At 37.5% G+C, this 21,313-nt stretch overlaps 2 protein-coding genes across 3 annotated transcripts; both read right to left on the reverse strand.

Annotated features, from left to right (window-relative positions):
• Window positions 1-1,111: 1,111 nt before the first annotated feature.
• LOC111909736 (protein TOO MANY MOUTHS) lies at window positions 1,112-2,708 on the reverse strand. Its single transcript, XM_023905521.3, has one exon. It carries the CDS (start codon window positions 2,674-2,676, stop codon window positions 1,228-1,230), a length of 1,449 nt encoding a protein of 482 aa, XP_023761289.1. The 5' UTR covers window positions 2,677-2,708; the 3' UTR covers window positions 1,112-1,227.
• A 2,110-nt stretch (window positions 2,709-4,818) lies between these two features.
• LOC111909725 (glutamate--cysteine ligase, chloroplastic) lies at window positions 4,819-8,876 on the reverse strand. Of its 2 annotated transcripts, XM_023905511.1 has the most exons (17): window positions 8,512-8,876; window positions 7,712-8,033; window positions 7,472-7,622; window positions 7,263-7,370; window positions 7,090-7,182; window positions 6,884-6,967; window positions 6,726-6,794; window positions 6,569-6,639; window positions 6,410-6,478; window positions 6,204-6,297; window positions 6,004-6,093; window positions 5,829-5,909; window positions 5,652-5,744; window positions 5,506-5,586; window positions 5,356-5,425; window positions 5,126-5,258; window positions 4,819-5,024 (listed from the first exon to the last, which is right to left on the reverse strand). In XM_023905511.1, the coding sequence occupies exons 2-16, from the start codon at window positions 8,023-8,025 to the stop codon at window positions 5,170-5,172; spliced, it is 1,557 nt and encodes a 518-aa protein (XP_023761279.1). In that variant the 5' UTR covers window positions 8,026-8,033; window positions 8,512-8,876; the 3' UTR covers window positions 4,819-5,024; window positions 5,126-5,169. The 2 variants fall into 2 exon arrangements, with proteins under 2 accessions (XP_023761279.1, XP_042756164.1); XM_042900230.1 differs by having other exon boundaries at window positions 4,819-5,258.
• Between the last annotated feature and the right edge of the window lie 12,437 nt (window positions 8,877-21,313).

Genomic DNA, 21,313 nt, shown 5'->3' on the forward strand with positions numbered 1-21,313 from the left:
TTGTTTTGGTGACAGAGACTAGGATTGTGTTTTATATCAACTTGGATACATAGAGGGCGGCATTGGAAGAAAAAAAGGGTTACAGATGAACACAATAATGAACAAGTTATTTATGATGTAATTTCTAAGGCAAAATGATAATATAAAACAGAGTATGTATCGGTGAGAAAGTTTTACTCCGTAGAGAATGCTTCAAGTACATAGGGTCTAGGATCAACTAGGAAGGAGGCGTCGATGATGAAATTATTCAATACATAAAGCAAGGGCGAATCTAGGTTGAGAGCACATGTGTCCATGGACAACCCTTAGTTTTGGATTCTTTTTGAGATTATAGTATAAATTTAGATGGATTCGCCACTAACGGTGAATTGCTTAAATTTGTGGACGTATAATACAAAAGGAAGTGAGATTTAACAAGTGAAACTTTAACTATATTTTGTTATAAATGAGTAGTGTATCTCTAAATTTTAAGTAACACTATCCATGACATCATTTGTATTATAAAAAATAGAGTTGAGTTGAAGAACACCTGTATATTTCAAACAAACAATAGAGTTAGGTTTGAGATGTGACTATTAAGCTAAAACACAAACACAATGTAACAACTGCTAATTATTATTTTCATGATAATCTATTATTAATTGCAATATGTAATGTATATTGTTTATCTCGGCACATGTTTGGCCTTATTTGTATTAGCACTTTATGTCCATATCATCTTTCTGGATGAAAAATACAAAATTATGAAAAGCGAGTATTTATATCTTTCTGACATTTTCGGTCAAGCCCTTCACACTTCCATCCAATTACTCCTTTTTCTATTCATCTCTGCTCTAATATCCTTGTTCCGTATTTACAGAAAAGACCTCCATTTAATCAGCTGTTACAGTTACGAACCTTCGATCTTTCATCGTTTTACATTTTAGTGCTTACGGTTACAGTAACAAACAATATATTAATTTGTTAAAGTTTATTTAATTTGTAATTTTAGTACTATTGCTAAAAATACTTTACATAAACTTTAGCGATGATTAAGCAGTATATAAACATTTAGTATATTTTGTATAGCAAGTAACCAAAACGTGAAAACTATTTAACTAATGAAAAAGAATACGTAAAAATATTCCTAACAAATATCATAAAACATAATTTAAACAAAAATATACAAATTTAATTACAAGAAAATCACATCTACTGCTACTAACTGATTTAAAGTATAACTTTTACTTATAATAAAAATAGAGAAAATACAACTACTGTTAATAACTGAACTAAACCTACACTATAACTAATTTCACCGTTCGCTAGACCCGGTTCACCTTCATTAGTCGTGGCAACGTGTTGCACCATTTGAGCCGGACCCGGTCTTGGCATATCACAATGATCAATACCCGATTCCGATAACGAGCCCAAGTCGGATCCAAACCCGTTTCGACCATCATAACAAAGCCCTAAGTTGTTTTCAAGCTTCAATTTTCTTCTCATTCTCCAAACGATTTCTTTGTCGAACGGAATCGGCCCCATCAATTGATTATCGTTCAGCCTGAGCTCGCTCAAACCGTTCACGTTCCGGAAACTTGTTGGAATCGATCCGTTTAAACGGTTCCGATCAAGGTGGAGGATTCGTAAGTTTGGTAATCGGGCTATTGACTCAGGTATTGGCCCGTATGAATCTGTATCCGAGAGGATTAAGATCATTAAGCTTTTAAACTTATCGAACGCGGTGGATGGAATCATGGAACTGATCGGGTTACCGTTGAGGATGAGAGCTTGAAGGGAATCTAAGTTATTTAGGGACGTCGGAGTTGGGCCGGAGAGGCTATTGTAACTTAAATCCATCAAGATTAGACTTGTTAATCCGCCGATGGAATCGGGAATTACGCCGGAGAGTCGGTTACGGCTAAGATCGATTTTCATGAGGGAATCGCAGTTTCCGATTTCGGTCGGAATTGAACCAGTGAGATGGTTTTGGTTAAGGTCTAGTATAGTGAGTTCAGGAAAGGCAAAGCTCGGAATCGAACCGGTTAATTTGTTACTACTTAAATCTAAAGACTTTAAACCAGTGAACCGACTAAAAGAAACCGGAATTGAACCGTTTATGTTGTTCTTGTGAAGATCAAGAACCCTTAAACCGGTTAGATTACCAAGTTGAGTAGGAATTGGACCCACATGTCCATTTTCCCTTAAAACAAGAGTCTGTAAAGTGGGGCCCATTAGGCCCAAAAACGGCGGAATGGGTTGCGGCTTGTCGGTAAAACACCGGTAGAAAAACAAGGTCCGGATATGTGGTAATTTAGTGATGGAAGGTGAAATATATGATCGGGTCGGGTCACAAGTAGGAAAAGCAGTGTCATCTGATAATGCTCCAAACGATAATGAAACAACATGAAAAACGTTGTTTTTATCTGGCATGCACTCAATCCCATGCCAACGTCCTCTACAAACATCCGGGATGTCAGTGGCCCAATCGTTTCCGGTAGCTTTCATGATGTCGTAAACTGCTTGTTGCTCATCACGGTCGGTTGTAGCACCATTGTTGTTTACAGAAAACCCTGTTTGAGGTGCATCTACAAGAGCAGATGGGACCCCTGAATCCGACATAATGACTGTAAACGAGAGACATGTAGGAATGAATAAAGTAAGGGTTAGGGTTAGGATTGAAAGAAAGAGAGACATTTTTTTTATAAATGGATTCAGAGAATTATTGTGAGAGTGAGGGTTTTTATAAAGGATTGGAAGTGCAAGAATAATAAGTAATAAAGGTTTTCACGAGTAAACGGGTATGTGAAATAAATGCAGGGTACATCAGTAAATGTACTTCACGAGAAATACACTTTGTTATCAATGTTTGCAACTAGTGGGGTTCCATTTTTTTATTAGGATTTTTTGTGGGGTTTCCTTGTGCTTCTCAACGTCTCCATTTCCTCTATGTTGGGCTGATTCAAGTCTTTCATGTCACTTAATAGTTATTAAGCACAAGTCAACCATACACATTACACATTACTACCTGATAAAGGTAAACAAAATCGGTCTTGGACTCATCCCATATGGTTCGCTTTTTCCAGGTCTTGGATGGTTTAGTCTTTGCGATTGTTGGACTGTCCAAGAATATTTAACTATAAAATCGGTCCAGCTTTGTTCTTTTTTCGGTCTAGTGTTTTTGGACGGTCTTGCTTCATAAAATCATTAAAAAAAACTTACAAATTGTTTCATAAAATTAGGTAACTATATGCGTATTTCTGGCTGATTGTGTTTTCTGATGATGCATATTCTACTCGACAATGAAGTAATTGTCAATTTTTTATATTCAACATTGGTGTTCGTATATTGCTAACATTCTTTCCATTTTCTCTTCAAAAATCTCATGTTCAATGTGGGTTAAGCCTTAATTAGATGACAAATTCTATAAAAATTATTAAGTTTTCACAAAAATTCGATTGACACTGCATATATATATATATATATATATATATATATATATATATATATATATATATATATATATATATATATATATATATATATATATTTTGTTTCAAATTAGATATTTATTTATCAATTTGTTATAATTTTGACCACAACCACTTAACTAGTCAACCAAGTTGCATGTGACATGTTGACATAACACTGTGACATCATATGTTGGGTAATAATCTTGAAAAAAAATCTAAAATATAGGGACTTTTAGATGTTGATGAGAAATGTCAAGAATCACTTGAAAGGATGATAGGAATGTAGCTAGAATTTGCTACATTAGATGAAATTATGATCTTTAGTTATACTAATTCTGATATATAAATACGGACTTTGTTGAATGAATGATCAATTTTTTTTTTATAACTTTTCAGAAATAGATTGTGATTTAAAATCATTAATGAATTTTTGAAAGCTTGTGGATAAACTATATAGTGGAGATTTTATCAGATATGAACTTGAAACCTAAAAAGGTACATATTCATTGTTAATTTGTTATTCCTTGAACATCTAATAATTAATGTTATTAACTTTACGGTGGACTACTATCGCAACCAAATTTGGGACATTACTTAATATGGGTGGTCACATCATTTGCAATTTCACATCTCGAAGTTGGTGTTGTTGCAATGGCATTGTCAAGTATTTGTAATGAATGAATGAATGAATCAATCAATCAATCAATCGTGGTTATCAACATCTAAAGCAATGTGATTATAAGGATAAGTTGAGTTGTCTTCCTATTGATAATACATAATGACATCTCAAATTTCTTTTTAAGGTCAGCCTTCACTTCATTCCCATCAGTAGTATCACTTTAATTCACAAAACAAATAATTCAAATATACACATTTTACTTGTTCAAAAGAAACCAAGTAGGGGGTCAAATAAATAATTAATAAGATTTATTTTCATTTAACTTTTTGAAATGTCTAAAAATAACCAAGACAAGAGGCCAATTATGAGCATAAAAATCATAAAAACTTGCAACTTTATTTTCATTCATATGAAAAATATATAGTTTAAGCAACTTCCACTGTTTTGTGTTTACCATACATGATACATGAACCTGGGTTGGGTTCAGATAATAGTAATATCATATCAATATTATTGGTAAACAAGTAACATGGAATGGTAGGTCAGTTGAGAGCATACATGCACATCAGCAGCAGCTTACACATGACATGGACATATACAGAAGCAAAATGGCTTCTCCCCAATATCATATGTTTCTAATTCTGAATAATTGCTTGCATATTACTATATGGATATTGAAGTCTGGATACTAGTCAGTCTCATATGTCAATATGATATGTCTACTTAGGAATTCAGAGGAAACAAGCATAAAGATAAAGATGCTTCAGTTTCATAATTCAGTACAACAATATTTTCTTACAAAACTAAAAACAAAAGTGTACACAGACACAGATCATTCATTCGTAAGTTGAGTTATTGCAGGTAGGTGTACAACTCACTGACTGACTGCTGCAATAATAACAATGATCGCATGTTTTTCCATCATCATATATCATTGGTTTCACAGCTTATTCCTACAAACACATATACATCATGTGGTGTATTTCATAACATACAGTGTAGAAAGAAACCAAAAGGTCTTTTTTATTAGGAAAAAAAAAACAAAACAACATACAGAATAAGAGGAGGAAATATGGACAACAATCTTCTTCTTAGTAGTTAGTAGAGCAGTTCCTCAAATACAGGATCCACATTTTGTCCCCATTTCCCGTGGTACAACTCCAGGAGCTTCTCTGCTGGTGTTAAACCTGAGCATCAAGTAAAAAAGAAAGAAACACCCTTACATACATAGTTTACAAATTAAAAACAAAGGGAAATCAAATAAGAAGCGTGTAATTTATTCACCTGTTCTAACAACCTCTGCCACTTCATTTAAAAATCCTGTTTCCTTGTATCCTCTCCGCTCAAGCCCATCCTGCATACATAAAACATACATGATGTTATTAAGAGTATGTATGAATAATATATGATTAGATCGATAAGTAATTAGTTTACCTTTGCAAAATTTACAACTTCTTCAGCAACATGTTTCAGCAATCCATCACGGAATGGGGTTTTCAGACCACTTACAGGCACCTAATATTATTACATTGCATAATGAGATGAGAAACAAAAAAGAAAGAAAGAAAAAGTTTTAGTACCTTATTTCTCAACATTAGCCTTTCTTCTGCAGTCCAATCAGCCGTCATGTCCAAAACTTTTTGCAAAGAAACATCATCATACAATATGCCCACCTGTCATTTTCCATTTTCCATTTAAACAACAACACATATACATAATACATATGCTATTATTCATATTTTCAACATATTACATACCCAAAATGCAGGCAATGCACATAACCTCCTCCATGGTCCTCCATCAGCACCCCTCATTTCCAAATACCTTTTCAGTCTCACCTGTTCAATCACCAAGTAACAAATCCCAATATTCATTACATGACAACCATGGTTTTTTTTTTTTAAAAAAAAAATCAAAAATTATACAACATACCTCAGGAAATATTGTTGTGAGATGATTCTCCCAATCATTCAGAGTTGGATATTCTCCTGGAATTGGACCAAGTTTTCCTGCCAGGAAGTCCTGCATGCATGCAAATTATTATCATCACACACACAGACATATAAATAAATTACATATACATATACATAATACATATATAATATGTTTTTCAAATTTATTATTCAGGCTACCCTGAAGGACAATCCAGCACAGTCGATATACTTGTGCTTGCGATACACAAAATACATAGGGACATCCAGGGCATATTCCACATATTGCTCAAACCTGAGACCAAGTCCATTACAAAAGAAATGAGTGTATCAGTATCACTACAAACATATTCAAAGTAACATCACAATATTAATTATATAATCAGGGAGGGGAAAAAGAAAGTTACCCAAAAGAATCATCAAACACAAAAGGAAGCATCCCAGCACGATTGTTATCAGTATCCGTCCAAATTTGACTAATTATATAATAAAATTTAATTTATCAGTCTCAGTTTCTAATTCTTTCCCTTCCATATATTATATTATATTTGAAATAGAAACCTAACCTCCTCATGCTGAGATAACCATTTGGCTTTCCTTCTGTAAATGGTGAATTTGCAAACAGTGCAGTAGCAATCTGATTCACATTCATTCAAATATATATATAAATATAAATTCACACCCACAATTACTGAATTACAAAGCATACTCTACTCTACTCACAGGTTGTAAAGCAAGACCAGCACGGAACTTCCTTATCATGTCTGCTTCAGAAGAGAAATCCAGATTCACCTGCCAAGGTCATATGTGTAATTTATTAATTTTTACTTAAAAATAATTAAATCAAATCAAATCAAGAATTAGTTGTATGTAATATGTACCTGAACAGTACATGTCCTGAACATCATGTCAAGTCCAAGAGTACCAACTTTAGGCATGTAATTCCTCATTATCTCATATCTTCCCTGAGCCAACAACATTCATTCAATGTCATTGTCATTCTCACCACCCATGACCCACCATATCTCATATCTATTTCTTTTCTTCCATATTTACAATATTGTTAAAATAACTAAATCATTTTTACCTTAGGCATTATAGGTATATCTTTTCTTTCCAATTTTGGCTGGAAACCAATTCCTATAAATCCAATTCCCATCTCTTCAGCAACAGCTTTCACCTGTAAAGTAAAGTAACACATCCACATTTGACATATCACTTTCAACACATGGAATTATATAATCATTACAATTTACAAACCTGGTAAAGGTGTGAATTCACTTCTGCACAGGTTTGATGGAGTGTTTCAAGAGGAGCACCACTAAGCTCAAACTGACCACCAGGTTCCAAAGATATACTTTGTTTTCCCTGACATTATTTTTTTTTTTAAAGTTTAGAAATAGACCACATGGAATCAAACAGCAAGCTTAAGTCTTCTTTGGGTTCTTTAAATATGCAGTGCTGATTACCTGTTTAAGCCCAATTATATTGTCTCCTTCCATGATTTTCTCCCAGTCAAATCTCTCAGAAATAGCATTCAGCAGATCTGCTATTTGTCCATATGTCATAGGCTTCAATGTTTTCAGCTCAAACCCAAACTTTTCATGTTCAGTTCCTATTCTGCAATATCCATAACATTCATCATTAATCAACACAGATACATATGTGCAAAATAAAATACTTAGCATAAGAGACAAACAAGGAAGGACCTCCAATTTTCCTTAGGCTTGCATCCAGAAGCAAGGTAACCCACAAGATCTTCTTTTGTAAGTGGGTCTGTAGCAACCACTGCATCCTCTGTGGGAGGACTTGCAGCAACAATTACTTGATTTCCTCGTTTGGATTTTACACCAATGGCATCTACATGATGCATCTTTTGGCTACTCTTGGAGGAGGAATCCCATGGAAAGGTAATGGTTGAGATCCTAGGTCTAAATGCACTCGTGTTGTTTACAGATGATTTACATAGCAAAATCTCAGTACGAATGCCATGGGATGGACTTGCCTGAGACATTAGTACCATTTTTATCCCTGCAAAACACACCAGACACCACCACCAACTTGAGTTGAAAACATACAAAAATGAACACTAACAACATTATGCTTCAGTTAAAGAATCATAAGCACAAAAAAAAGGTTTGATTTTGATAAGATAATAGCCTTCAATGAGTATACATTGTCCAAATACAGTCAAGTAACCATGATAATGACATGTGGCACAACATAACAATCTTCCAAAAAAGTTAGCTGTTCAACTTGCTTTTCATACAACTATTTTTATTTCCTCTGACGCACTATTTTTATCAGTTATCTGTTATCACAACCAAACTTTAGGATTTTGCAGCAACATATCAGAAATTCAGAACCAAACTTTGATTACAATCAAACATTGAAACGCTTGAAGTTACTTACTATAAAACCATTAAAGAAAGCTATAAGTCTGGTAACATTGAACAATTAACAAATTTATAAAAGATATATTTGAGATTCAACTATTGTAAAAGTTTACCAGTTGAGGAGAGGAGCGAGGAGGACGATGAAGATCAGAAGTACAGCTGGACAAAAAGTCAAGGAGGTTGGAGGTCGGAGGTCGGAGATCGGATGGAGGTTGTAATCGCCGATGCTCAATGGTTGTGGGTTGAGCTTGAGCGATGTGACTCGTGACTCGTTACTGAGGAGAACACCTTTGGATTTGTGAGTGTGATAACCCTAGCCCCTTTGCAATCCTCGTAATCACGCTTTCTCTCACTTGGTCACTCTCATAGTATGACAGTGGACAGTGAATGGCGAGAAATTTTAGGGTTCTTTATTGATTCCAATGGGGCATGAGGCGAGACCCACCCGAATAAAGATTTACGGTTAAAATCGATCCATCATCTTCAACGACGCCACATTGGACGGCGTATCCTACTTTACTACGTTGTTCAATCTTATTTTTATTTCTATAAACTAAATAGTATAAAACCTAAAAAGAATTTAAATAAAATAATTATATTGTTTTTTTTTATTATTTTCAATGAGCACCATACAATTAGCTTTTTTCTTTATTCGAAAGCCTTTCTATAAGTAAAATAACTACTAAATTTAAATTTTTTTATTAATAAACATTATAGACCAAATATTGAACTGCAACCCACTTAAGTCCGAACCGATTCCAAACATATGATTCGGTACTTGGTTCCTATTTTCCCCCTAAATCGGTTTCAATGTTATCTCATCCGATTTCACTTTTTTCACGAAATAATCGATCATGTGTCAATGCCAACAATTGAGTATATTTAATATACATAATTGGCACGTGTTTATACATATACATAAACAAGATACTACATAGTACATACCATCTTTTGGTGGTTAGTCATGGTGAATCTTTTGTTGTGTCTTGCTTGCATGTGTCTTTGTATTGACTCAATTTTTATTCAACCACACTAAATCTAATAAACCTATAAAACTCTTATCGAAACTATTATGATATCAACTTCTATTATTCACGTTGCAATCATAATGTAACATCCAGATTCGTTGAGGTATTTTATTTAATTTAATTTCTGAATTTTGGGTGACATGGTGGAGAAATCACCACGACATGGCATGACTAAAATGTTCGCAGACCTTAATCTGGTCCTATAACATCCTGACTCTCAGGTATGAGATTTATGGCTTAAAAGACAAATTCTCCTTTAGAACTCGTCGAGCTGATGGCCTCAGACTCGACGTGTTGGAAGATCTCAACTCGACGAGTTTTTAAGAAAAACTCGACGAGTTAACAACTGCTTATGAAATCCTAATTTTTAGGGTTTTGCACCTTATTTAAAGACCTTATGACTCATTGTTGGCCTCCCTTATTGTTCCCTCAGTCCAGAGAAACCCTAATTTGCGCCTCATCTCTCATTTTGAGTGTGTGTGAGCTTGAAGTGTGATTTTTGGTGCTCTTTTGGAAGGAACTTGAAGTTTGAAGTGGATTGATTCAAAGGAAGGCTTTAGATCCGGGATTTTCATTGTTGTTGCAGTCATTCTGAGGTATAAAGTCGATACCTTGACCATCCCTTTGCTAGATCTCTTCATTTGAAAGTTTATCGCCATTATTAACCCATTTTGGGATTTGAGCATGTTATGAAACTATGACTTCAAATCGGGACATCTCATGGCCTCCATGGACTTAAATTCGCCAACTTTATCAAGTCTTGGACCTCCTTCATGCTCTAAGTCCCTTAATAAGCTTGATTTTAGTGTTTTAGCCTCTTGATGCCATGCATGGACGTAAAGTTAGCAACTTTACGTGGTATTTCAGTTTTAAGGGACCAGATCATCTATGGTTTGTGGCACCAGATCTTCCCGTCTTTTCGATACTATAGAAACTCGACGAGTTGGTTCGGGTTTTTCTCGTTTTTTGAAGGAACTCGACGAGTTGATAGATGCACTCGATAAGTTGGGTCAACATGGACTGTAAACCTTGGCTATTGACCTTGACTGTTGACTTTGACATTGACCATGGTTGACCAAGTTTGACTTTGAGGGCATTTTGGGTATTTGGAGGTTTTGATAGAATGGTTATATGGTGGTTGTAGGTTGTTGGGTCGGGAGCCGAGTCTTGAGTTGGATTTTACCGGTTCAGCACTACTTGAGATGTGAGTTTTCCTCATTGTACTTGCGGGTCGAAGACACCAATGCCGGCCTAGGAGATTCATATTTTGTTATGTGTTATTTGTTTGTGTGCTGGTACTTTGGGGAAACTCACTAAGATTTGGGTTTATAGTTTTGGGTTATGTTTCAAATACCTTAGATGATCGTAGGATGGCGAAGGTGTGATCGTGCACCTGTGTTTTGATTTATGATTTTGGGAAAACTATAACATTAAACATGTTTTGAAAACTAAATTGTAAATAATGGCAATTTGTGGATTGGTTTTAAAAGTTTAAAATTTTCATGAATTTTGTGGATGTTACATAATGACCTTCAACATAAAGTCGGTCCGCCCTTTTTGCCTTCAGCATAAAGTCGGTCCGCTACTTGGCCTTTAGCATAACGTTAGTCTATCTGAGTCTATTGGCCTTTAGTACAAAGTCGGTCCGCCATTAACTCCCCACGTAATATATCAATACATAGCTAACAGGCAAACAGGTCCACCTAACATGCAACCTACTAAGTTGGTCAAATTGCCTAATAGCATACTAAAGGGAAACTATTTCCTAACATGCAGACGATACATATTGGAATACATGATATAGTGAGAAAACTCACATGGAAAATTACTCAGACGATTAACAACTATCCTTCTGATAATCTAACTAGCGGGTAACACGTTTATCAAGTATTAACCTATAATACTATAACGTATTAATAATATCTATTTCAATCCGGTAGAGGTTAGACCCTTCACTAATTCCAAATATACTTTCATGGATATCAAATAAATATCAGCCAGACAGGACAATTGGGAGGCAGTACCATTTCGACATATAGCCTTTCTAAAATCCAACAACCAACGTGACTATTATAGACACCTCTCTCGTAAGTAGACCAATCAGAATATTTAACTTGAATTAATGACGAATGTAACACTTATAGGTTCCTAATAACGATTATAATTATAAATATAAGCTATTCTAAAAGACTAGTAAGCGTAGCTTCACTTATAGAAGTTTCTAGCGAAAAACCCGAAAAGTTTCGGGCGGGACCTCGATACTGAGAAATTCTATTTCTACAGCTTTCAAAGTCTCAAAGCCTTATTGCAAATACTTCATAGCGCCGAAAAGTTGGAAATATAGAGGGAAAAAGGTTCTCTAGACAGAGAAACCCGAGAGTGATGATATGTGGAATGAGGGAGGCTTATTGTAGTATTTATATGTGATTTTGGGGAGGCGTGCCCGTGCTTCTGCGACATCAATATTTTGCCCTGCTGCCGCGTGTCGCAATTCTAGTGTTATGCGTCCCACCTTCTAGAAGCGTGCGACGTACAAAACATAGATTTTGTAAATCTCGTAACTTCTTCATACAAACCCTGTTTTTGATGTTCTTTATATCCACACGTATTTATCAATTGTTGGGTCAAAATATGGTTTATACTTTGCTTTTCTGTGAAATTGTATTTTTTTGTAATATTTTTGGAGTTTACGGTCATGTTTACAGTTGAGTTTACGGTCGTAAACCCATTTACGGCCCATGTTCACCAAACCCATGTTCCCCTTGTATATATATATATATATATATATATATATATATATATATATATATATATATATATATATATATATATATAGGTGTTAGGGGTGAGGAGTAGTGATTGATGAACTGAATAGAGAGAAACAGGAGCTTATGTGTGTGTGTGTGTGTGAATCTCATGTAAAGGAGCATCATTCCAATCTATTCAATACATTGAAGATTCTTAATATTCTTCTTCTCCCTCTCTTCTTATTGTGATCTCGCATCATCCGTTTGATTGGGACTCCGCACCATCAAACGGATCTGATTGATACACAGACAAATTAGGGACTTACAATTGGTATCAGAGCCAAGTTGTATCAGTCAATTTTGTCAAATTTGGGGCATTATTTGATCTTATTTTCAAAATATTTTTGCGTTTTTGGATAGATCTCTGAAAAATAAGGGGGGTTTGTTCTTCGCGTTTTTCATAAAAACGAGTTCTGGATCGAGTTGTGGAGCAAAAATGGTGAAAAACGTCGTTTTTTGAAGGGTTTATGGCCATTGAAGGGTTCTCGGCCGTAAACAGTTTACGGCTAGGGTTTCTCGGCGGCGGCGGCGGCTAGGGCTTCGGAGTTTACGGTCCGAGATTACGGCCCTCCGAGTTTTCAGCTTCGCACGTATACGGTCCTCGCCTCGGATTCATGGTCAGGGTCGCATAGGGTCCGAAATTCGCATCTGTGTTCATTAAAAAAAAAGGGAAGCGATTTTGCAGGTGCCAAGGATCGAACCCATGCCTCCTCTATACTCTACAACACGCCTTACCAACTCAGCTAGGCTACTTGATGATACAACTCTTCTGATTTTAATTCGAATAGACTCCTTTTCGCACCAAATTTCGAAAATTGGCACTTTTAACCCCCAAAATCAATTTTATTTATTTGTAAAACCTCATTTTCAATAATAAATAAATATATATATATATATATATATATATATAATAAAATAAAATATAAAAAAATTATTTTTGATTTTTTTATTTAATATTTTGATTTTGACTTTCAGGTTTGACCTTTGATTTTAAACTTTGACTTTTTCGTTTAACTTTTAAAATTTCAAATTTAACTTTTCGGTTTGACTTTTAAGTTTGACTTTTGAGTTTAATTTTTTAAATTTGACTTTTAAGGTTGACTTTTGAGAAAAAGGGCATTTTAAATTTGACGTTTAATTTTTATCTTAGCTTCTAGTTGTGCTTTTTAATTGATTTTAAGGTCTACGAGGGAGTAGAAAACATGAAAGAGAGTCGTCAGGATATCTTAAGACAAAATTTCAACATGTTCGATTATATCTCTGGAGAAACCCTGGAAGCTCAGTTGCAGCGATTTACCACACTCACTACTGAGATGAATATTGTTGGGATCTTTTTGACCAAATCTGAGATAAACAAAAAGATATTGAATTCACTTCTGAAATCGTGGGATATGAACATGGCTATCATCAAGAAGACAAAAGATCTCAATCATCTTAGTCTTGCTGATGTAATTCAAGAACTTTATACTTTGAAGTGTAGAGAAACAATGAGTTCTGAAAACATTCCGGTCACTGAAGTTACATGTACTCCAGCTTGTGAAGCCACGATTAAATTTCTTCGGGAACAAATTGATTTATTTAAAAGAGAAGTTGAGGACCTGAGATATGAAGGATATCAACTCAGGAAAGGACAGATGTAACGACCAAAAAATTTCAACCAATTTAAAATTTTCGAAAACAACCCTATTCCATTAAAGTTATTACAAAAAGGTTTTCAATACAATTTATTTTAAGTATTCCCAGAATCTCATCACAACATAGACACGAGGAGCGGTACGATCACGCCTTCGCCTTGCCACGGTCTCCTGAAGAACCTGAAAAACATTAAACCACAACTGTAAGCCCGAAAGCTTAGTGAGATATCCCCAAAATACCAACCACATATACCATACACGCATAACATGCCATAACATATCCGATCACAGAACAGCCATGCACTTCGGGTCTACTGTGTGACTGGTCCGCCACACCGGCCAACAGTCCACCTGGTCCACCCTCCGAGTCTAGCCATATACCTCGAGTCTACAGTGTGATTGGTCCGCCCACGCCGGGCCTTCAATCCACCTGGTCCACTCTCCGAATCTAACCACATACATCGAGTCTGCAGTGTGATTGGTCCGCTCGCACCGGGCCTTCAATCCACCTGGTCCACTCTCTGAGTCTACAGTATGACTGGTCCGCCCGCAACGGGCCTTCAGTCGTCCTGGTCCACTCTCCGAGCCTCGGCACGTCTGGTTCGCCCTCTTGGGGCCTACAGCCTATCCGGACTGCTCGCTGGGCCTTCGGGACAACCGGTCCGCCCTGGGTATCTTGGCCTACAGCACAAAGCAGGACCCGCCTCAACCCAACTCCAGTCTAAACAACCATGTGCACATAAAGATTACTCTGATTTTGAAATAAAGTATAAATCCATGGTAATGTCTTCCCATTTACCCATGGGTACAGGCAAAGGTTCCAAACTCCCATACGGTTTTTGATGTTGTGCCTTAACCCTTGCACATGTTATGCACTCGGCCACATACTTCGCAACATCGAGCTTCATCGTCGGCCACCAGTAGTAGGGTTTTAGGTCCCTATACATTTTAGTGCTACCGGGATGAATTGAGTACATGGTCTTATGTGCTTCTTCCATCAAAAGGTATCTTATTCCTCCCATCTTAGGTACCCAAATTCGATCTTGGAATACCTTCAGTCCTCGACTGTTTGTACCGAACACTAACATTCTTCCCAAACGTTCTTCCTTTCGGTCATTCTTCTCTAAAGCTTCTTCCTAAGCTTTCCTGATACTTTCCATAATCGTCGAGACGACATCAATTCTTAACGCTCTTGGCCTTTTCCTTTCAAGATTGACTTTCCGACTGAGAGCATCAGCAACAACATTTGCTTTACCTGGGTGGTAAAGTATCTCACAGTCGTAGTCCTTGAGTAGTTCTAGCCAACGTCGTTGCCTCATGTTCAATTCTTTCTGATTAAAGAAATACTAGAGACTCTTATGATCAGTGAACAACCTGCACTTCGTGCCGTAGAGGTAATGCCTCCATATCTTTAGAGCGAAAACTACCGCTGCCAACTCTAAATCGTGAGTGAGGTAGTTCTTTTCGTGCTCTTTCAATTGTCGAGATGCGTATGCTATCACCTTTTCTCTTTGGGTCAGATGACAACCCAAACCGACTCCAGAAGCGTCACTATAAACCACGAAATCTTCAACTCCATCGGGTAGAGAAAGTATCGGTGCTTCACATAACTTCTTCTTTAGCTTCTCGAATGCCTCATTGTGTTTTTCACTCCACGTATACGTAGCTCCTTTATGGGTCAAAGCTGTTAACGGAGCAGCTATCGAAGAAAAGCCTGGGATAAATCGTCGGTAATATCCAACTAATCCTAGAAAGCTCCGAATCTCCGTGGGACTTTTCGGACGTTCCCACTTCATCACAACCTTGATTTTTGCAGGGTCAACCATTATCCCTTCTTGGTTAACCACATGACCCAAGAATTGGACTTCTCGGATCCAAAAATCACACTTAGAGAACTTGGCGTAAAGCTTCTCTTTCTTTAACACTTCCAACACTTCCCGTAGATGCTTGCCATGCTCCTCTTGGCTTTTCCAGTAGATCAGAATGTCGTCGATGAACACTATCACAGATTTATCGATTAATGGTTTACAAACCCTATTCATAAAATCCATGAATGCTGTTGGAGCATTGGTTAGTCCAAACGACATAACCAAGAACTCGTAATGTCCATATCTCGTTCTGAATGCAGTCTTCTCGATATCTTGATCTCTCACTTTCAGCTGATGATATCCCGACCTAAGATCGATCTTTGAGAAGTAGCTCGAACCTTGCAGCTGATCGAATAGGTCGTCAATCCTCGGCAATAGATACTTGTTCTTCACTATTGCCTTATTCAGCTCTCAGTAGTCTATACACATTCTCATACTTCCGTCCTTTTTCTTCATGAATAACACCGGAGCTCCCCAGAGTGATGAACTAGGTCGAATGAAACCGTTGTCCAACAGCTCCTGAAGTTGCGTCATAAGCTCCTTCATCTCCGTCGGTGCTAATCGGTAAGGTGCCTTTGCTATCGGTGTTGTTCCTGGTAACAAGTCTATACGAAATTCCACTTGCCTATCAGGTGGTAATCCGGGAAGATCTTCGGGAAAGACTTCCGGATAATCACACACAACCGGTATATTCTGCACCTCTTTCTTCTCCTTCTTAGCATCGATTACGAATGCCAAGTACGATGCACATCCTTTGGACAAACATTTCCTGGCTTTCATCAGGGATATGATTCCAGAATTCACTCTGCGCTTGTCCCCGTACACCATAAATGATTCTTTTCCGGGTGGGTTCACCCTTACTATCTTCTTTCGGCATTGAATCTCAGCATCGTTGGCGCTAAGCCAATCCATACCCAAAACGATGTCGAAGCCGTTTAACTCTATGGGTAATAACTCTTCGTGGAATTCGTTTCCGTTTATGTCAATGACGATGTTCCTAATACGATTACTATCAGGTACGAATTTGCCACTGACAACTTCTACAATCAGGGTATTATCTAGTTTTTCTACAGGCAATGCTAATTTCCCACCAAATTTATGCGACACAAAGGAGTAGTTGGCTCCAGAATCAAATAGTATATTCGCAGGCAAACCATTTACAAGAAAGGTACCTGAAGCGACATCTGCTGCCTCCTTCGCAGCCTCGAGTGTCATCTGGAAGGCTCTCGCCTTCGGCTTTGGAGGTATGTTAGGTTTTCCTGCCTCTTTCTTCTTCGGGCAATCCTTTGAAATGTGCCCCTCCTCGTTGCACTCATAACATACCTTCTTAGTGAACATGCATTCGTTGGCATAGTGCCCAGGCTTTCTGCATTTGAAACAAGTGACCCCTCCGTCACACTTCCCAGGGTGCTTCTTCTTACACTTGTCACACCACTTCGCTTCTGATCCTCCTCCTCTCGAACCAGACTTCGAGAATCTACTCTTCTTGTTGGACTTCGAGGATCCATCAAACTTCTGTTTCTCACCAACCTTAGCCCTTTCCAGACCTCTTTCCTTTTGTTGGGTCTCCACGTTCTTAGCTGCTCGAACATCTGATTTCAGAGTGGTTGCCATCTTGACTGTTGGGCCAAAGTCAGCCGGCAGTCCGTTTGCGAACTTCTCAATTTTGGAAAGTTCGGTTGGCACTAGGTATGGGAACAACTTCATCTTTTCCGTGAATGCAACAACATAGTCATCGATGCTCATCCTCCCCTTCTTCAAATTTTGGAACTCATTGTCCAGATCAATCAGGTCTATCTCTGAATAGTATTGCGCCTTCAGTTGTTCCAAGAACTCATCCCATGACATTTTCAGAGCTTCTCCTCGTGGCATTGTATCTGCCAATAGCTTCCACCAGCTCAAGACTCCAGTTTTCAATTGTCACACAGCGAAGGCAGTCTTCTACTTTTCGCTGCAATCGCAACTCTCAAACACCATCTCCATCTCGGAGATCCAATCCATAATCTCAACAGGCTTTGGGCTTCCTGAGAGACTTGGTGGTTTCGCACCCAAGAAATTTTTGTACATCCGCCCATCCTTGTTGTTTCTCCCTTCTTGGCCATCCCTTTGCTCACCTTGAGTCCCTACTTGACTCACTTGGCGGTTGTAGTTCCCTTCCTCAGATTGCTCGGGAACTGGCTCCGTCGGTTCAACATGTATGGTAGGTTCGTCCCTATTTTCGTGGAGCATCCGTCTCATTTCTTCCCTTTGTTCAGCTAGCATAGCCTGAATCATGACTTGAACTCCAGCCATGGTGACTGGCTCAGGTAGGCCTGTCAAAAAAACCCGAAACCCGTTCTACCCACCCGACCTGCTTCGAATTCAGGTAGAATGGGTCGGGTAGAACGGATAACAGGTATGAACATTCGGGTAATAGGTTAACCCGATAATAATATAGGTCGGGTTTTAGGTATGGATATTTATTTTCGGGTATACCCGAATACCCGAATTCATTTTTTAAATAATACCAAATATACAATGCAGTCACATACGCACACTTCAAATAAAAAAAACCCTTCGTTTCCTTCTTATGAACGACGGCTCGACAGTCGATGCAAACTTGCAAATGGAATACGACATTGAAGCTGAAGTCCTGAACCGTCATCACAATTCTCAGTTTCTCACTATCGCACGGAATGGAATTAAAAAAGTACATAACATTTTATAATGATTTGTATTGTTATTATATATATACTTGTTAATTGAATGGAGTATTTTCCTACCCGATTCTTTATTAAACCAACCAACATGTAAAAAAAATTATCAATAAGTGTCATTTAAGAAATTTTCGGGTATACCCGATAATTACCCGACCCGACCTCAAACTCGAATACTCGAAACCCGAAAACCCGAATTACAATATAGGTTGGGTATCGGGTATTATTTTCTTAAGGAAATACCCGTTCTACCCGACCCGTTCTACCTGAAACCCGAAAATTTTACCCGTTCGACACCCCTAGGCTCAGGTGCTACTTCTTCTGCAACAGGTATTTGCTGAACCACTGGGGGTTGGTTCCTATCTCCATTTGCGTTCACGTTTCCGCTATGGGTCCTTGCCATCTTGATCTATACACCGAATAAGGTGAATTTAGATCTTTATTTAGGATAGACGTTTAAATCGTCCTTATCACTCCGAAACGTTTACATGCTAGTTCTAATATCGTAGTCGTACGTTTAGAATCCTAAACACATAAGGTTTCCAGATCCGGTCGGCAACAGACCATAGATCCGAACAAATAACAGCATATCATGCACAAAGCATTTAGCACATAAAAGCATTTTAGGCATAATTCCTAAAATAAGCTAGTGCTCACACCTCACAATCATCGCTTAGCATTCTAAGTTTAAGTCTAGAAATCCTACAAATTCCTAGCTCACTTAAATTAATGCTCTGATACCAACTGTGACATCCCCAAAATCACTGGACTGTCTAGAAGAGTCTGTGGTCGTCATCCGTACTCCGCTAGATGACAGAATCAACAACATCAACATCGAGGCCTCTCATCATTTTATCACACATCACCTATTACATCTACCCATGTTTTACCCCAACATTTTCGTAGATATAAAATACATATACAGTTTAAATCATTGAAAACATGTATAACAATGTTCATCCAGCATAGATAGCAAATATTCAGATAATATGCATACATAGCACGTAATTTATATAAAATACTTCATATCTATGTGTAAGCTGAAAGTAATTATGCACTCACCTGAAAGGTGGTGACTCAGCACTCGGACAACGCTTCGATACTCTCAAAACGATATTCCTTCGATAAAACCTAGTATCAATACCACTAGGTTTTAGTCTAACTATAACCGCGACAAATTAATTAGTCTGACTATTATTATTATTATTATACAAGCGTTAATAACACTCAATATAACTCATAATAATAGCCCAAATAATTATTTTAAGGACCTAATAACATTCCTATAATTATTTGAAAACTATATTAAAAATTGCGTAAGCGTAGCTCAGTTACAGCGAATTTTATCGAAAACCGGAACTTAATTGGAGCAGCGTTTCGAAACTGAAAGGCTCATAACTTCTTCATGCGACGTCCGTTTTCGCCCATCTTTTTCTCGTTACGCTACTCTTAACGAGATATTCGATTCTTGTTTAGGTCGTGTCGGCTAAAAATCACTCGATCTAATATTCAAATTTCGGGCTGTACACTGCTAATCCGAAACTTCGAAAAATCATAACTTCTTCATACGAAGTCAGATTTGAGCGTTTTTTTTATCGATGTTCTTAGTTTAACATATTCTACGACTTTGTTTAGATCGCTAAGGCTAAATCTCGCTCTATCGTAAATTCACTATTTACGCTTCCCGGTATCGTATCGGTTCTGTCGCGAAACTTCGACGGGTCATAACTTCTTCGTTATAACTCGGATTTTGGCGTTCCTTATATTCCCGGAATCTTTGTTTCGACCACTACAACTTTATATAAAGATATCGGGCTTATCTCACACTTTAATTTTGATGCTTATTTTTATTCTTTATTAATTATACATTTATAATTAAATACTAAGCACATATACACACATAATTCATATAATACTCAAATATTTCATCTTTATTACTTCAAAAAGAGTTACAATAGTTGACCTAGACTATTACATTGACAAATATGCTTAGCCCTGAAACCCGGGCGTTACAATTCTCTCCTCCTTAGGATGATTCCGTCCCGGAATCATGCATCAGCAAACAGATGTGGATAGCGACTCATCATGTCATCCTCTGTTTCCCAAGTGATATTCGGCCCATTCGAATGTTTCCATCGGACTAGCACCAAGTCGACCATCTTGCGTCGTAACTTCTTAGTCTTACGGTCAACAATTGCCTCGGGCTTTTCGATCAGCCTTTTGTTCTCATCCATTCTTAACTCTGAGATTGGAATTATGTAGGGAACATCTCCCGTGAATTTCCTCAAATAACACACATGGAAGGTGTTATGAATACCATTGAGTTCTTCGGGCAATTCTAGCTTGTAAGCTTGGTTCCCTATCTTCTGAAGAACTTTGAACGGTCCAATAAACCTTGGACTCAACTTTCCTCGTTTCCCAAATCGTATAAGTCCCTTCCACGGTGAGACTTTTAGCAAAAACGAATCCCCAACTTCGAAGGTTATCGGTCGTCTTTTCTTGTCAGCATAACTCTTCTGACGATCCCGGGCTGCTAACATTCTTTCCCTAATCACCTTCAACTTCTCAGCAGTCTCATGGACTATCTCGGGGCCCACAAACTGCTTCTCTCCGAATTAAGCCAACAAGACGACGTACGACACTTCTGTCCATACAAAGCTTGGTAGGGTGCCATCATGATAATAAAGTTATAATTAGATATTTGTATTTATCATGTCATTGGTAAATTGTCCTAATTTTGTCACAATCTCTCGTGTTTAAGTGGACCACAATACCGACGATTGACCAGATCTATTCATGAAGGGAGAGGTATTGATAAACGGATAAAGGCTGTCTAAAAACTTTGATCCCAAATCACTCTTAAAGTTAGATATCATTTTATT

Source organism: Lactuca sativa, chromosome 1 (assembly GCF_002870075.4).
Source record: "Lactuca sativa cultivar Salinas chromosome 1, Lsat_Salinas_v11, whole genome shotgun sequence".
Classification (NCBI taxonomy): Eukaryota; Viridiplantae; Streptophyta; class Magnoliopsida; order Asterales; family Asteraceae; genus Lactuca; species Lactuca sativa.

Excerpts from the sequence above, each read along its gene's own strand:
- LOC111909736 (XM_023905521.3), bottom strand. The coding sequence starts at position 2,676 with ATGTCTCTCTTTCTTTCAATCCTAACCCTAACCCTTACTTTATTCATT.
- LOC111909725 (XM_023905511.1), bottom strand. The coding sequence starts at position 8,025 with ATGGTACTAATGTCTCAGGCAAGTCCATCCCATGGCATTCGTACTGAG. Across the intron at positions 6,640-6,725 it reads CTGGTCTTGCTTTACAACCT|ATTGCTACTGCACTGTTTGC; the intron begins GTGAGTAGAGTA and ends AATGTGAATCAG. Across the intron at positions 5,426-5,505 it reads AAGTTGTAAATTTTGCAAAG|GATGGGCTTGAGCGGAGAGG; the intron begins GTAAACTAATTA and ends TTATGTATGCAG.